General features: G+C 38.6%; 1 protein-coding gene across 2 annotated transcripts in view; it reads right to left on the bottom strand.

Moving 5' to 3' along the window:
- Positions 1-14,883, bottom strand: part of unc5da (unc-5 netrin receptor Da) — a 195,276-nt gene that overhangs the window by 20,349 nt on the left and 160,044 nt on the right. For both annotated transcript variants that reach the window (XM_027178942.2, XM_027178934.2), the window contains 4 exons: positions 12,790-12,957; positions 12,444-12,608; positions 12,020-12,055; positions 11,134-11,322 (listed from right to left, as the gene is read on the bottom strand). In XM_027178942.2, the coding sequence (XP_027034743.2) occupies positions 11,134-11,322; positions 12,020-12,055; positions 12,444-12,608; positions 12,790-12,957 (558 nt within the window). The remainder of the gene's footprint in view (positions 1-11,133; positions 11,323-12,019; positions 12,056-12,443; positions 12,609-12,789; positions 12,958-14,883) is intronic.

Raw genomic sequence — 14,883 nt, forward strand, 5'->3', positions numbered from 1 at the left:
AATGACACAACAATGTGATCAGAATGCCATGTGTGAAGTAATCATCTTTGTTTGTGGGAAAAGAAACCTGTGAGAAACCTGCATGTGCTGTCCAAAAGTGACAGGTTTTTAAAATTGACATTTTATTATAGACGCCATACTGAGAAGCGAACTTTGTGAACAGGGATAACTGATTTAAAAAAGTGTAGATCAAATTCTGACCCAACTTGTTTATAAAAAAGCTGTAATGGCTACACTTTGGTTTATCTGGTGTTTGGGACAAAAGAATGGTGCTTACATATAATCACAAGATCTTGTCTATATACTAGAGGTACATATACTGTACATGGAGGCATAATGTAGGATGATACAAAATGGGACATTATGTTTAATGGAAATGTGCAATATCTGCATTCTATTAATTACGCATCTCATGCAATTCCATTTTTCTGAACACCAATAGCCTCAATCTACGCATCCCATTAAGTTAAAATATACATTCACCCTCCATTTTTATATAGGAATTTCTGTATACCTGCCCATTTATGCAGATCAAGAGCTTTAGTTAATGTTCAGCAATCACAATTGGGTAAAATGTGCTGTGCCATGGTTGTTGGTACCACATGTGCTGGGTTGAGTATTTCAGAAATTGCTAATCGTAAGGCAGAATGAGACGAGAAAAAAGAACACTGAGTGACTGGCAGAATGCCCCGTTGATAAGAGAGGACAAGAGGAAGATGGTTCGAATGGTTTGAGCTGCCAGTCTGTGATGTATGGTGCAAGGAGATTCTAGCTGACTTTAGAGCTCTTTTTTTGGAGTCCCCAGGTCAGGCACATTAATAAATCAATCAAACTTTGTGGAGAATTTATAAATATATTTCTTTATTCTTAACATATGGTGAACCTGTAGTACATTTTGTTTAAGATATTAAACCTCTGTTTCTAGCAATATTTTTTTTGTGTGTAGACATTAAATGTTTTTATTAATTCTTTATATTATTTATTATAGAAAGATTCTGAATTCAGTTCCATTTTTCTTCACATTTTCTGAAAATCTAATTAAATCGAATCACGAATGCAATACCATTGTTACGATAAACAACAAATAATTATTTTTGTTATAATTTTAGACTCAGCGGAGATATTTATTCAACATTAATGAAAGAAGTCTCCAGTTTCCTGACACGTGAATCTTCGAAAGAGGTTTTTGGACTTTAGTGTTTCTTGGCTAACATTACAAGCTATGCTTTAGCCGTCTTATTAACTCCAAGAAAACATAATGGCAAATGATTTAGGAATTTAGTTAATGTAGTTATCATCATTCTGTAATAAATCTTTAATAAATTCTAAAAAAATGTCATTTTTATTGTAGGATAAAATGAATAAAACATTAAACAGTCCTTTGCTGTCATGTCCCGTTTTATTCTTGACATACCGCTTTTATTAACTCTTCCTGAAGAACTGACGTAACGTCTAACCAATCTTGCCAACTTTCAGATACTTCATGCTACACAAGTTTGTGCAGACAAAACATGTTAGTCAGAAAAGAAAACAACTGAGGCACAGCTCAATGAAGCATCACAACAAAAGAAAAGGAGTGACCTATTTTTAACCTGACTTCATCATCCTTGGAAAAGCATGACAGATTTTTAAATGTCTGCCTTAATATTTCTGCCTAAAACAATCCAGGACACAGGGTTTCTCCAGCTAGTTTTGATATATGTGACCATTGTCAATGACTAGGTCAAAACCGTGTTCTTGCAAGCTGCATGAAATATTCATTCAGTCATTTTCTACCACTTATCCAATGTTCTCGGGTCACGGGGAGCCTGTGCCTATCTCAGGCGTCATCAGGCATCAAGGCAGGATACAACCTGGATGGAGTGCTAACCCACCGCAGGGCACACACACACTCTCATTCACTCACACACTACGGACAATTTTGCAGAGATGCCAATCAACCTACCATGTATGTCTGGAATGGGGGAGGAAACCGGAGTACCCGGAGGAAACCCCAGAGGCACGGGGAGAACATGCAAACTCCACACACACCAACCCTGGAGGTGTGAGGCGAACATGCTAACCACTAAGCTACCATGCCCCCCGCCGCATGAAATATTTTGTTGAAAATTTGTCACGTGTTTGTCTCCGATTCTTTGTGAAAAATGCAAGCATGAACATATGGAAGGAGAGCATGGACATTGAAAGGGAAATTATTCTGGGTTAGTACAGATACTATGATAAATTGGCCAGACTCCACTCAAATGATTAAAAAAAACCAACACATAGTGCAAGATTTCTACTGAACAGCTGTTGGAATTTTAAAGATTATATCCATCAAATCTTTTCTTTAAACTTAAGCTTTATTCAAATATGCATTTGGCTTTTTGATATGCCATATAGAATGCTAACTATGCATGAAATGGTTTGTTGGTATATAAATCCAATCCCTTACCAACCTGAAGCTGATTATTTTCCAAATAACAACACATCCTGAAGTGTGTTATTTACTGTATCTTACACCCCACAAATTACCAGTGATTGTGATCTTTATTTATTAAAGAAGGAAATGTTAGACTTTTTATCCATTTAAATTAACATTTAATGTTGTGGAATGATTCAGATTGTGATCTCTATTGAATCGAATTCCAAAAAACTGAACTTATTACAAAAACATCCTAAAGTGCAAAGCAACCTGTCCTGAGGAGTTTACAGTAGCAGAAAGCCTAAAGTTACAGCTTTACCTCTTGATTCCTTAAAATACCCCTGGATTCCTTAAAACTTTTAGAAAATCAAACAACCCTTTCCTTTGTGAATTATCTTGCTGAGTAAATGTTCAAGTCCATTTCTTTTACTGTCTTACCTGAGACACTTCAAAGTTGCCTCCGTGTACTTAGAAAACAGTTTTATTTTGCTTTGCAAGTTCTACCTGACCTTCACTGTCCTCTTCATGAGATGATATAAGTGTATTAGCTGGAATTTTACCAAAGTTTTCACATTGAAAGGGAACTTTTAATAAAGGTAGCAAGATGTGGGAGGCAGCTTAAGATCCACACACGGACAAAATTGTTAGTAACCTTCCATTAAAAAAAAGAAAAACCCACAATAGTGAAATAAAGACACCTGCAAAGCTAATTACAGGACACACTTTAGTTTAACCTATGGTCAAATTATTTTTAATCTTTTCTAGGTGTACCATCATTGTTGTCCAAGCCAGTTTCATTATTATTATTATTATTATTATTATTATTATTATTATTATTATTATTATTATTATTATTATTTATTTATTTTTTTTCAAATGCTTCTGTTGAACCATGATTCAAAAGCAATGTCCAATTTTGACTAGTCAATTTTTATTTATTATTACTTTTGACAGTTTAAGTTATTTCAGTGAGCACTGTGGGTTTTTAAGGGGTACCAACAAATTTGTCCACATGCGTAAAGTATCAGTAAAATCCAGCAAAGACTGCATTACAAAAGTTTCATCCCATCTCTGTCAAAGCAACAATACATGAGGTGAATTGGGGTCAACAAAGAAACTATGCAATGATCACTAATAACGACATAAAGAAGTTTCCAGAATGTTAATGTTAATTGTTAATGTTGTTATTAATGCTTTCTAGCACCAATATACTGTAAGAACATTCAGCAAATGCTTAGAAAATTGCAAGGATGTTCTATGCATATTAAGATCATAAGCACATAATACTATATCAGGTCAGAACATTAAAATAACATCACAACAACACTGTGAAAACATATGCCCAATATTCGTAATGAGAATAATAATTATAATAACAATGTGAAGCGTTCCTTAAATATAATTTTAATAACGATTTGTTCTAAGGACCTTTACAAAACGTTGAGGCAACATTCCCTGTTTTGATGCGAGTAAGTATGACCGATGTTTTGCCTCTGCAATTAAGAATCTGACGGCTTCATCGCAAGTGTTTAGGTTCCCAGTTAGGAAAAACTGTAAAAGTGAGAAAAATCATTATGCAAGTATAGAAATGGCCCCATAAGGTATATAATACAGCTTTGCAATCTGGCTCGGTTTACAGCAATGTGTCTCCTAATCATTTCATAATCCTGGCATCATATATATATATTTTTTGTAATTTTCCTTTATTCTTCCATCCGATTGTTTACGATCAGTATGAGGTAGATAAAATGAGCTGTGCTGGGAAGATTCAATTCTACATTCCTGCAATAACGTTCCCTGAAGAGGTGTTCTGGTACTACAGCAACAATATCACAGAAATCATCCCCAAGCTACGTCTTCTCAGCAAGACACTTCAGTGTTTTGCCAGAAATCGTGGCATAGCACACTGAGAGGCATGTTTAGTGTGTGTGTTACAGAGAGAGCGAGATATTCTGTGAGAGTTGATTATCTTAAACTTATCCAGCTCACTGCATTTTGTAGGTCTGACACATGCCAGTGAGTGACATATTTTTTCGAGTCTCTTTTTGTTATTGTTGGTGGTTTTGTTATTCATCCCTTAGCTGTGTGCTATCTTCTGTTCGTCTGTCATTACACTGGTCGCATTTGCAAATGAAATTTGATATTCACGAAAATAGAAAATTTTTTTGAGTGCTCCTGAGTTCATGTAAATTTACCTACAAGGAGATTCTTCTAACCTAATGTAAATTTTGACTGCTTCAAATTGGGCAATTTACAAAAAACCTGCTATTTAATTTATTTAAATTTCACACACACACACACACACACACACACACACACACACACACACACACACACACACACACACACACACACACACACACACACACACACACACACACATACACACAAACACACACACACTGTAAAATGTGCCTTTTATGGAGTTATTTTCTTTTGCATCAGGAAGATCAGAGGTACTAAAACTTTTAGAATTTGTAGATTGGTTTGGTCTACAAAAATGCACACAACTTTAATGTAATATACTATATCTATATGTTAATATTACTTAGTACTGTTGATAATAAATTTAGTACTCGCATCTGTGGATTGGAGCACATCAAGTCAAGTCAAGAAGCTTTTATTGTCATTTCAACCATATATAGCTGTTGCAGTACACAGTGAAATGAGACAACGTTTCTTCAGGACCATGGTGCTACATAAAACAAAGACAGAGCTATGGACTTACTAAGTAGTCCTAGCTACATAAAGTGCATCTGTGCAACCTGGTGCAAACAGTGCAAGACAAGACAAAAAGACAGAAAGGCAGTGCAGGACAAAAGACAGTGCAAACAAACAATGCAAGACATTACACAAAGTACAATAAACAATAACAGCAAAAAAATAAAAACTTTTTCCAGATGGCAGGTGTGTGAGGGGTGTGTGCGGTCATCCACAATGCTGTTGGCTTTGCAGATGCAGCATGTGGTGTAAATGTCCATGATACAGCTGTCCTCACTCTCTGCTGCAGGGTCTTGAGATCCGAGATTGTGTAGTTACAAAAACAGACAGTGATGCATCTCTACAGATGATCTGTCAATTTTCAACAGACAGAGTGATTGCTCTTTTGAAGTCATCAACCATTTCTTTAGTTTTATCAACATTCAGAGACAGGTTGTTGGCTCTACACCAGGCAGTTAGTTGCACCACCTCTCTGTATGCTGACTGGTCGGTCTTGCTGATGAGACCCACCATGTTCGTGTCATCGGCGAACTTGATGATATAGTTCGATCTGCGCATTGCTGCACAGTCATGAGTCAGCAAGGTGAACAGCAGTGGGCTGAGCACACAGCCCTGAGGGGCTCCAGTTTTAAGTGTGGAGATGCTGTTCCTGATCCGGACTGAATATTTCCCAGTCAGGAAGTCCAGGATCCAGTTGCAGATGGAGGTGATCAGTCCCAGCAGGCTCAGCTTCTCAATTAGGTGCTGATGGATGATTGTGTTGAATGCTGAACTAAAGTCTATGAACAGCATTCGTACATAAGTGGCTTTATTGTCCAGGTGGGTGAGGGCTAAATGAACAGCCGTGGCAATGGCATCGTCCTCGGAGCAGTTTGGAAAATACGCAAACTGTAGGGGGGTCCAGTGATGGTGGTAACTGGGTCTTGATGTGCCTCATGAGGAGCTTCTCGAAGCACTTCATAATGATGGGTGTGAGTGCGACTGGACGATAATCATTAAGGAAGGACACTGTAGACTTTGGGAAGGGGACAATGGTGGTTGTCTTGAGGCACGTAGGAACAAAAGAGCTGCTCAGGGAAATGTTTAAGACTAAGTTTAAGGTGGATAGACAGAGTACCTGATTGTTGTGGGGAAAGATGGTTTTCCTTGCTGCTATGTTGTTCTGCACCTCAAACCATGTGTAGAAGTCATTCAGCGCATCTGGGAGGGAGGCATCACTGTAACAGGCACATGAAGCTGTCTTGTAGTTCGTGATCGGCTGTATGCTGTGTACTCGTTGTCGGAGTCACCATTGCTTACAGCCTCCCTGAAGATGTTCCAGTGCAATCAAAGTCACTCAAATCAGTCCTGAAGAGCAGAGGTGGCTACTACTGGCCAGGTTTTCACCTGTTTCAGAACCAGTTTTGAGCATCTGACAAGCGGTCTGTATGTTGGAAGTAGCATAATTAGCATGTTTGTGTAAACAAGATCCAGCAAGTTTTCCACGCTCGATGCAAAGTCCACATACTGATGGAATTTAGGGAGCACTGATTTGAGATTTGCACTATTTAAATCTCTGGCCATGTTAGACAGTCCATTGGGGTGAACATTCTGCAGATCGCTAATTTAGCATTAGTGCTGGGTGAATGTTCATTCTGACAATGAAAACCATGGTGAATTCCCGTGGTAAATAAAATGGCCTGCATCTAACAGTCACAAACTCCACTAGCAATGAACAGTAACTAGATACATGCACAGAGTTCTTGCAACATTCTGTGTTGATGTAAACACACACACCACCACGAGCCTTACCGCACAGAGCTGCATTTCTGTTTGCACGAAACAAGGTGAGCCCATCTAACTGAATGGCGGAGTCCAGTTCTCCATGAAAACAAAGACACAGCAGTTTCTAAACTCTTGCCGTGTTGTGCGTTCGAGTCAGATGTAGTCCAGTTTATTGTCCAGGGAGCAGCAAACATTGGAAAGTAGACATTTTCCGCTTTCTGTGTCCCTCCTCCTGGTCCCTGATATAAGGCGAGTAATGGAGGCCTGCTCTCCACAGCAAGCCGAGGTCACAAAGCCTTTCCACCACAACATTGTGCAGGTTGGTTGTTGCACGATTTTTGTATTGTATTCATTTCTGGCGGTTGTATACATGAACACCGCTGTATACACAGTAAAGCACCATATTGCATCCGGAGTGGCCGCTGCGTGCTACTGCCATGCTGCCATCTTGGATTACAAGAGATTATATGAGATTTTATGTTTGCTCCCAACATTAAATGCTTATACTACAGAGAGTCAAAAGAGCCTCGAGTCAATCCCAGGGGACTCGAGGTTCAAGGCAGGGGACACACTGAACAGGTGTGTTCAGAGTACACAATCAAAAGTACACCGATCTACCATAGTACATAAACACACACTCAATCACACACTACGGACAATTTAGTAAAACCCATCATAATACTTAATTTTTGTAACCAATCATATTAGAGATAACATCTATGACATGATATACTGTAATTTGTCTCTGTGACATTTCTACTGTGTCAGAGATGTTTACATTTACATTTACATTACATTTATTACATTTATAACATACTGATGTTGGGGCATCTCTAATATGATCGGTCACGAATGTAATCCCTATATGATATAGACTCAAATATCTTAACATAGAGACAGAGTGAAGGCTTATAATAGAATATAATTTAAAGCGCTCATATATATTTTTTTATTGGACAACCAATCACAGTCTTCAAAAAATTGGTCATACCTAGTAATGGGTTAAGCCCCGCCTCCTCTCTAAGATAAAAGTTGCTCTGAGATTGGTCCGGAATCAATCTATTTAGATTCCAAGTTACACATTTATAAGATCGATTAGAACAATCATTCTTACTAGCTTTATGCCCAGATGTGCAGAACGGGCTAAGTGAAAACACAAAACATAAACAAAAGCACATGGCACAAGACATTGTCCAAGCCATAATGACAGGTAGGGTGAGAAGTGTGTTGAAAAATAATTGTCGCTCAAATAATTGTTAGTGAAAAGCTCTCAGGTTTGTGTGTTTAATAATTTGATGAACTGCAAAACTGTAAATTCAAGGTGTTGGCAAATAGACTTAGTGCTGTGTGTATGTTTGTGTCTGGGTGCATTATAGACAGTTTGATGGAAGTAAAGTGCAGTTTTGTTTTTCGTGGTGTGTCTGTGTGCGGGCAGGTGGTAGAATTTATGTGTGTGTGAGTCTGATGATGGCACATTTTAGTGTGTGTCTGGGTACACACAATGGCAGTGAAGTTTAGTGTTTGTGATGATGGTGGAAGAATCTAATGGTGTGATTGTGTGTGTCTGTAGATATGTGCATTAAAGTTAATAGTGTTTTGTGCATGATAGTGTCTTTATATTGTGTGTGTGCATGTGTGTGTGCAGATGTGTGCAGTAACGTTTAGTAGTGTTTTATGAATGATAGTGGCTTTTATGTGTGTGTGTGTGTGTGTGTGTGTGTGTGTGTGTGTGTGTGTGTGTGTGTGTGTGTGTGTGTGTGTGTGTGTGTGTGAGTGTGTGTGTGTGAGTGTGTGTGTGTGTGTGTGTGTGTGTGTGTGTGTGTGTGTGTGTGTGTGTGTGCAGATGTATGCAGTAATGTTTAGTAGTGTTTTGTGCACAGTGCATTTTAAATGTGTGTGTCTGCAGATGTGTGCAGTAATGTTTAGTAGTGTTTTGTAATCGACTGTGTGTGTGTGTGTGTGTGTGTGTGTGTGTGTGTGTGTGTGTGTGTGTGTGTGTGTGTGTGTGTGTGTGTGTGTGGCTACATGTTCTTCTGCTACTTCAGTAAACAAACTCCATTACAGAAAGCCATCACCATCATATCCTCCTAGTGGGAGAGTTTACACAAGGCAGAATAGAGCCACATAGAGCTTTTAAGAGAGAGAGAAAGAGAGAGTGAGGGAGAGAGATAGAGAGAGAGAGAGAGAGAGAGAGAGAGAGAGAGAGAGAGAGAGTTCAGATACACAGTAAAGAGCGTCGGTATTGCTAACAAATGTTTTTGATAACTACCATAACTACCATTTGGGGCACGATTACCCTGCAGTCACACCAACTGATATAAAAGATTGTATTTGTTGTGCAGTGCTGTGTTGTGTTGTGTCCTGCAACATTAAAATGAGCATTTGGTTAAGTTTGCTAGTAATTCTTCATAAATGATGCTCAGTTATTACAAATAGTATTTTTTATGTATGTATTTATTTAAAATTATCATAATACTGTTTAATGAAACATTCCATCTCTTTTTTTATCCACACTTTCACGTTATTTTTAGTTCATCATAGATTTTTAGGATTTCTGTAAAAAAACGAAAAGCATTAAAAAATACTTCAAATAGTTTTGGTGTAACAATCGTGTAAAACCTCTGTGTCAGGTTGGTCAAGCTGCATTCGGCTTGATATCATCATATCTTCTTCTACTTTCGGCTTTTCCTGTTAACACAGCGAATCATCTGTTTCCACCTAATTCTATCCTCGGCATCCTCGACTCTTGCACCGTTTATATTTATGTACTCTTTTAACACATCCATATATCTCCTATTTGGTCTTCCTCTTGACCTCCATCTTCAACATACTTCTACCAATATAACCATCTCCCCCCTCTGTATGTCAAACCATCTCAATTTAGCCTCTTTGAACTTGTTCCTAAACCAGCCAACCTGTTCGTTCCTACTGTAATCCTGTCCATCCGCCTCACTCCTGAAGAGATCCTCAACATCATCTCTGCTACCTCAATCTCTGCCTTTCCTTTAATACTTGCTGACACTCTTCTGTCACAGAACACTTCCGACAATTTTCTCCACCCACTCCAACTCACCTGTACACTTGCCTTTTCACCTCTTTCCCACAGTCCCCCTTACACTATACGTTTGACCCCAAATACTTAAACTCCTTCACATTCTTGACCTTCTGTAACTTCACTGCTGTACTTCCCTTCCTCTCGTTCATACACATGCATTCATACACATGTATTCTGTCTACAACTGACTTTCAGTTCCTCTTCTTTCCAAAGCAGAACGCCACCTTTCCAGGTGTTCCTCCACCTGCACCCCACTCTCACTACAGATCACAATGTCATCCTGACTTCATCTGTCAGCCTGTCCATCACCATAGCATACAAGAAAGGACTCAAAGCCTATCTGATGATACACATGTTTAAGTTTGGCACGTTTTAGGCTGGATGCCCTTCCTGACGCAACCCTCTCTATTTATCCGGGCTTGGGACCGACACAGAAGTCACTGGCTTGCAACCCTTGTAGCTAGATTGCTTGGCAGCTCATAAACATCATCATGCACCAACCAAGAAAGAACAGCACAGAGAAACATGATTGAATATTCACTACAGTGAATAGTTCAATACAGTGAATAGTTCACCATAGAGCTGTGGTAGGGGATGTGGTAGCTCAATGGTTAAGGTGTTGGACTACAGATCAGAAGGTCTTGGATTCAAACCCCAGGTCCACCAAGCTGCCACTGCTGGGCCCCCTGAGCAAGGACCTTAACCTGCAATTGCTCAGTTGTATAAATTGAAAAATGGATGTCAGTCTGGAAAAGGGTGTCTGGTAAATGATGAGTTCAACATTTCACTATATAAGAAAACTAGGTAACTGCAAATGTATTTTATTCTCATCATACGTTTATAATACTAACTAATGACATAGCTCATATACTGCATCCCGATCCATATACTACCCTTTCATTAATGTTCCTTTGCTATTATTAATACTTAGGTTAACTACTTTGTGTGCATTGTGAAGTTTGGACCTGACAGTATGGATTCTGTCTATATGTGTCAGCTATGAGAATAATACACATAGTGGAAAAACGTTACAGCAAATCTGATGTTAAGAAATGTTTTCCCCCCCAAGTAGCTTACAACAGCATTTTCACTAGCAAACTTGTACATGCTATAGCTTTATGTATCTTTTAAATGTAATTGATCAATCAGTTAATGAATAAATAATTCCTGGTCATGGTCATGGTCTCACCTTGGGTGTTGCTCTTAAAGGTGAAGGACTGGAATCCTCCAGTGAGCACAGAAGCATCGATAGCATCGACGCCGCACTCACTGTGGCTCCTCCTATACAGTGTGACAATGACAATCAGCATCACCACGGCGACTGCACCTCCTCCCAGGCCTGAGTATAAAGCCACATCACTGCTGACCTCAGCCTCCGCTGATACAAGAAAAAAAAGAGCATATACATTACCACAAATACATTAGAACCCAGTGAAATAATTTTCTTCACATATGACAGTTTGTTATGAAGTGCAGGGTCAGAGAGGCTCAAGGGCCTTGCATAGGGGCCAAACACTGATAGCTTGGAGATGCTTATGATCAGTAAACCAGAGCCCACTGCCGGCAAAAATAGGATGGATGGATGGATGGATGGATGGATGGATGGATAGATAGATAGATAGATAGATAGATAGATAGATAGATAGATAGATAGATAGATAGATAGATAGATAGATAGATAGATAGATAGATAGATCTGCAAATTGCTGCAAATAATTGTATTTTTTCTCCTGAGACATCAAGTAATTGATGATACAAAAACATGTCACAAATTTCCTCTCAAAGTATTCTACAGCACAATAAAATCTTTTCCTGCTTTGGTTTCTATCATATTCCCTTCTTGTCTCTACCACTGTCCTAACACTAATGTGCTCACCTGTTCTGTGTTTCACCATAATTAGTTGTGTCTCTCTTCCTTCTTGCAAAGTCTTACTACGATTTCTATTCCTCTAAATCCAAATGACCTTGCTTAAATTTATTTTGTTGACCTCTTTTCTGACCCTTATTATAGAATTTACCACTACTTCTTGTATGGGCTGAAATAAAATGCATATTAAAATTTCAAAAAGTCTTACCTTGAGGAACCTTTAAATCATGCAGGAGGTTTGGATCTGCAAGTAGACAAATACACACATTATTGATAAGAGTATGCAATGCTTAAGAACAAATGTATACTTAGATTTCTTGTATATAAACTAGTTTAATTTTACAACACACTCATTAACTTCCCTGTCTGTTTGATTCAACCACAGAAAATGTTCATATAGTGAGAATAGGAAAAGCAGGAAAAGTCCAGACCCAGTGAATCCTTTATTAAGTGCTTACTGCTGTTTCAAAGTTTGACCACTAGGTGTAATAATAACTATAGGAAGGTACACATTTACATTTATGCTATTTGGTAGACACCTTTATACAGAGACTTACAGAAGTGCTTTAAAGCTCTAGAATTTACAAACAAACTGTTTGATTACAATGAGGAAGGGAATGACGATTACACACCTTGAGTACACAGATCTCCAGTGCAGTTTTCAGTGTCCAGCGCACTTCCATCACATGCCTTCCCTCCATGTTTGGGCTCTGGGTTTACACACTCTCTTCCTCGCCAACGTTCACATTCTGAACTGCACACAGACCAGAGAGACCACCCGGACCAGCCACCATCCACTACACACACACACACACACACACACACACACACACACACACACACACACACACACACACACACACACACACACACACACACCAAACACTTTCTTTGCCTCTCCATGTTCAATTCCACATCATTTACATTCTGATGATCCAATAGAGAACATACACACACATAAATACAGTGACAGCTCACCTGGACAGGGTAAGGAGCAGCTGCTCTTCTGTGTTGAAATACCTTCACAGAACGCTCCTCCGTTTAGTGGCGCCGGATTGGTGCACGTGCGTGTGCGTTTTATAAAACCCCTCCCACAATGCACACTACAGTCTGACCAATCAGACCATGACGACCACCCTCCATTCACTAACAAATGAAAGAAAAATGGAGAAATTGACAAGCGAGATTATGACAGCATAGGAAAGATACATAATTATATACTATACACAGTGAAGTAACTGATCCTCAGAGAATTGCTGTCATTGTCTGTCTCACCTAAACACACATCAGTGAGACACAGATTTTGTCTTAATGAAGAAAATGGAACAACATGTACAGTATTGGGCTTTCAACTATTAAATCTCTCACAAAACAAAAATACAAACATCAGTTAAAAAAGAAAAGGTACATTCTGTTACAGAATACAACAACTCTCTAAAAACAGCAACGACTTGTGACCATCGATGTCTGTGAGACAAGACGACACTAATAATGATGAAGCCTCAAACAAAATTACACTGAGAGGCTATCACACTCGACTTATATCATACTGTATATGCTCTAGCCAACTGTCTTGTGAATTTTTAGCATAACCCTAAAATAGATAGCTGAGATTCAGCAACATATACAGTAGTCATCCAGTGCACAGTCTATCAGCTTGTTTTGAGCATTTTTAACTGCAGACATGCCCTCAAGTGTGTTGACAGGTTTGAGCACAATTACCAAAATCTCAAAAAAAGAACACACAAGAAAAAGACTAAAAGCAGCCATAAAAATGTGCCCATTGGAAGAGAGACACATTCACTTCTTTTCTCTACCTTTTTCATTAGAAAAAAAAATATTTCAAACATATTTCTGGTAATTTCAAACATTATCCATAACCCTTACCTCCTTTTCCTCTCAAAGTCTTCTGTACATCATGTACACCAAAGAATTTTTGAACTAGCCCAGTCTGACATTAAAGTTAATAAGTGTGATGTCAGACTGGGCTAGTTTAAAAATTCTTTGGTTGCTTAAGTTTTATTAAATATTTTATAATAATAATCAGCAATGTGTACATGTAGCACATACAATGTGTCTATGGTGTACAGAAGATCGGGAGAGGAAAAGGAGGTAAGGGTTATGGATAATGTTTAAAATGACCAGAAATGGGTTTGAAATATTTTTTCAAATGCAAAAGATAGAGAAAAGAAGTCAGTAATGGAACTGCAACAAAACTAATAAAGTAACAAATTTATTAGTGCTGTTGCAGTTCCATTTCTGACCAGTAGGAGCAATACTAACAGCTAAAAATTTACTTTCATGGCATTTGACAGACACCTTTATCTTAGACTTATAGAAGTGCTTTAAAGTCTCTATTTTTTCAAACTAACAATTTTACTGGCAAGATTTGAGATCCTACTGAGTCAAGCTGATAGTATAAAAGTCAGAATCCTACATTACTTTATCCAGAGCAATTACGTTTTAGCTCATTTTGTACGATTGAGCGTTAAGGGCCTTGTTCATGGGCCCAGCAGCAACAGCATGGCGAGCAATCGATAGACTCACACCTTAAACACTAGTCTACCCAGTGGTGTAGTCTACGTGATATGCAGGTATACGCCGTATACTCACTAGGAAAGGCCAAGGATTTCCGTATACTCACTTAAAAAGTGTGAGGATACGTAACAATATCGTTTTGTGACAGAACTTTCATTCATAAATTCACCGCGTCTGTGTTGCAAACACAGACTGTGGTTGCGATTGTGAATCACTAACGTTTTTGGACCATCGAGGCTTCCGTGGCCTGTGACCTGATTTGACGTCACCTACCAAGGAGTTGCCAGGCAGTGTTTTTTGGCACAATTTGAAATGAACTAACTAATGTAAAATAAGATATGAAACGAAAGCAGACCCAAACTACACTCTTTGTGTTTTCGGAATCCTGCGCCTAAAGCTACAGCAGCTTCGGGTGACATTTCACCCACAGCCCGAGTACAAATATATTTAGAAAGCTTTGTAAACTACCAGTTCATTCAGTTCATAATATTCTGCAATGAAAGAGTGTTGGTGATAAAACTGAACAAATGTTTA

This window comes from Tachysurus fulvidraco, chromosome 21 (assembly GCF_022655615.1).
Source record: "Tachysurus fulvidraco isolate hzauxx_2018 chromosome 21, HZAU_PFXX_2.0, whole genome shotgun sequence".
Classification (NCBI taxonomy): Eukaryota; Metazoa; Chordata; class Actinopteri; order Siluriformes; family Bagridae; genus Tachysurus; species Tachysurus fulvidraco.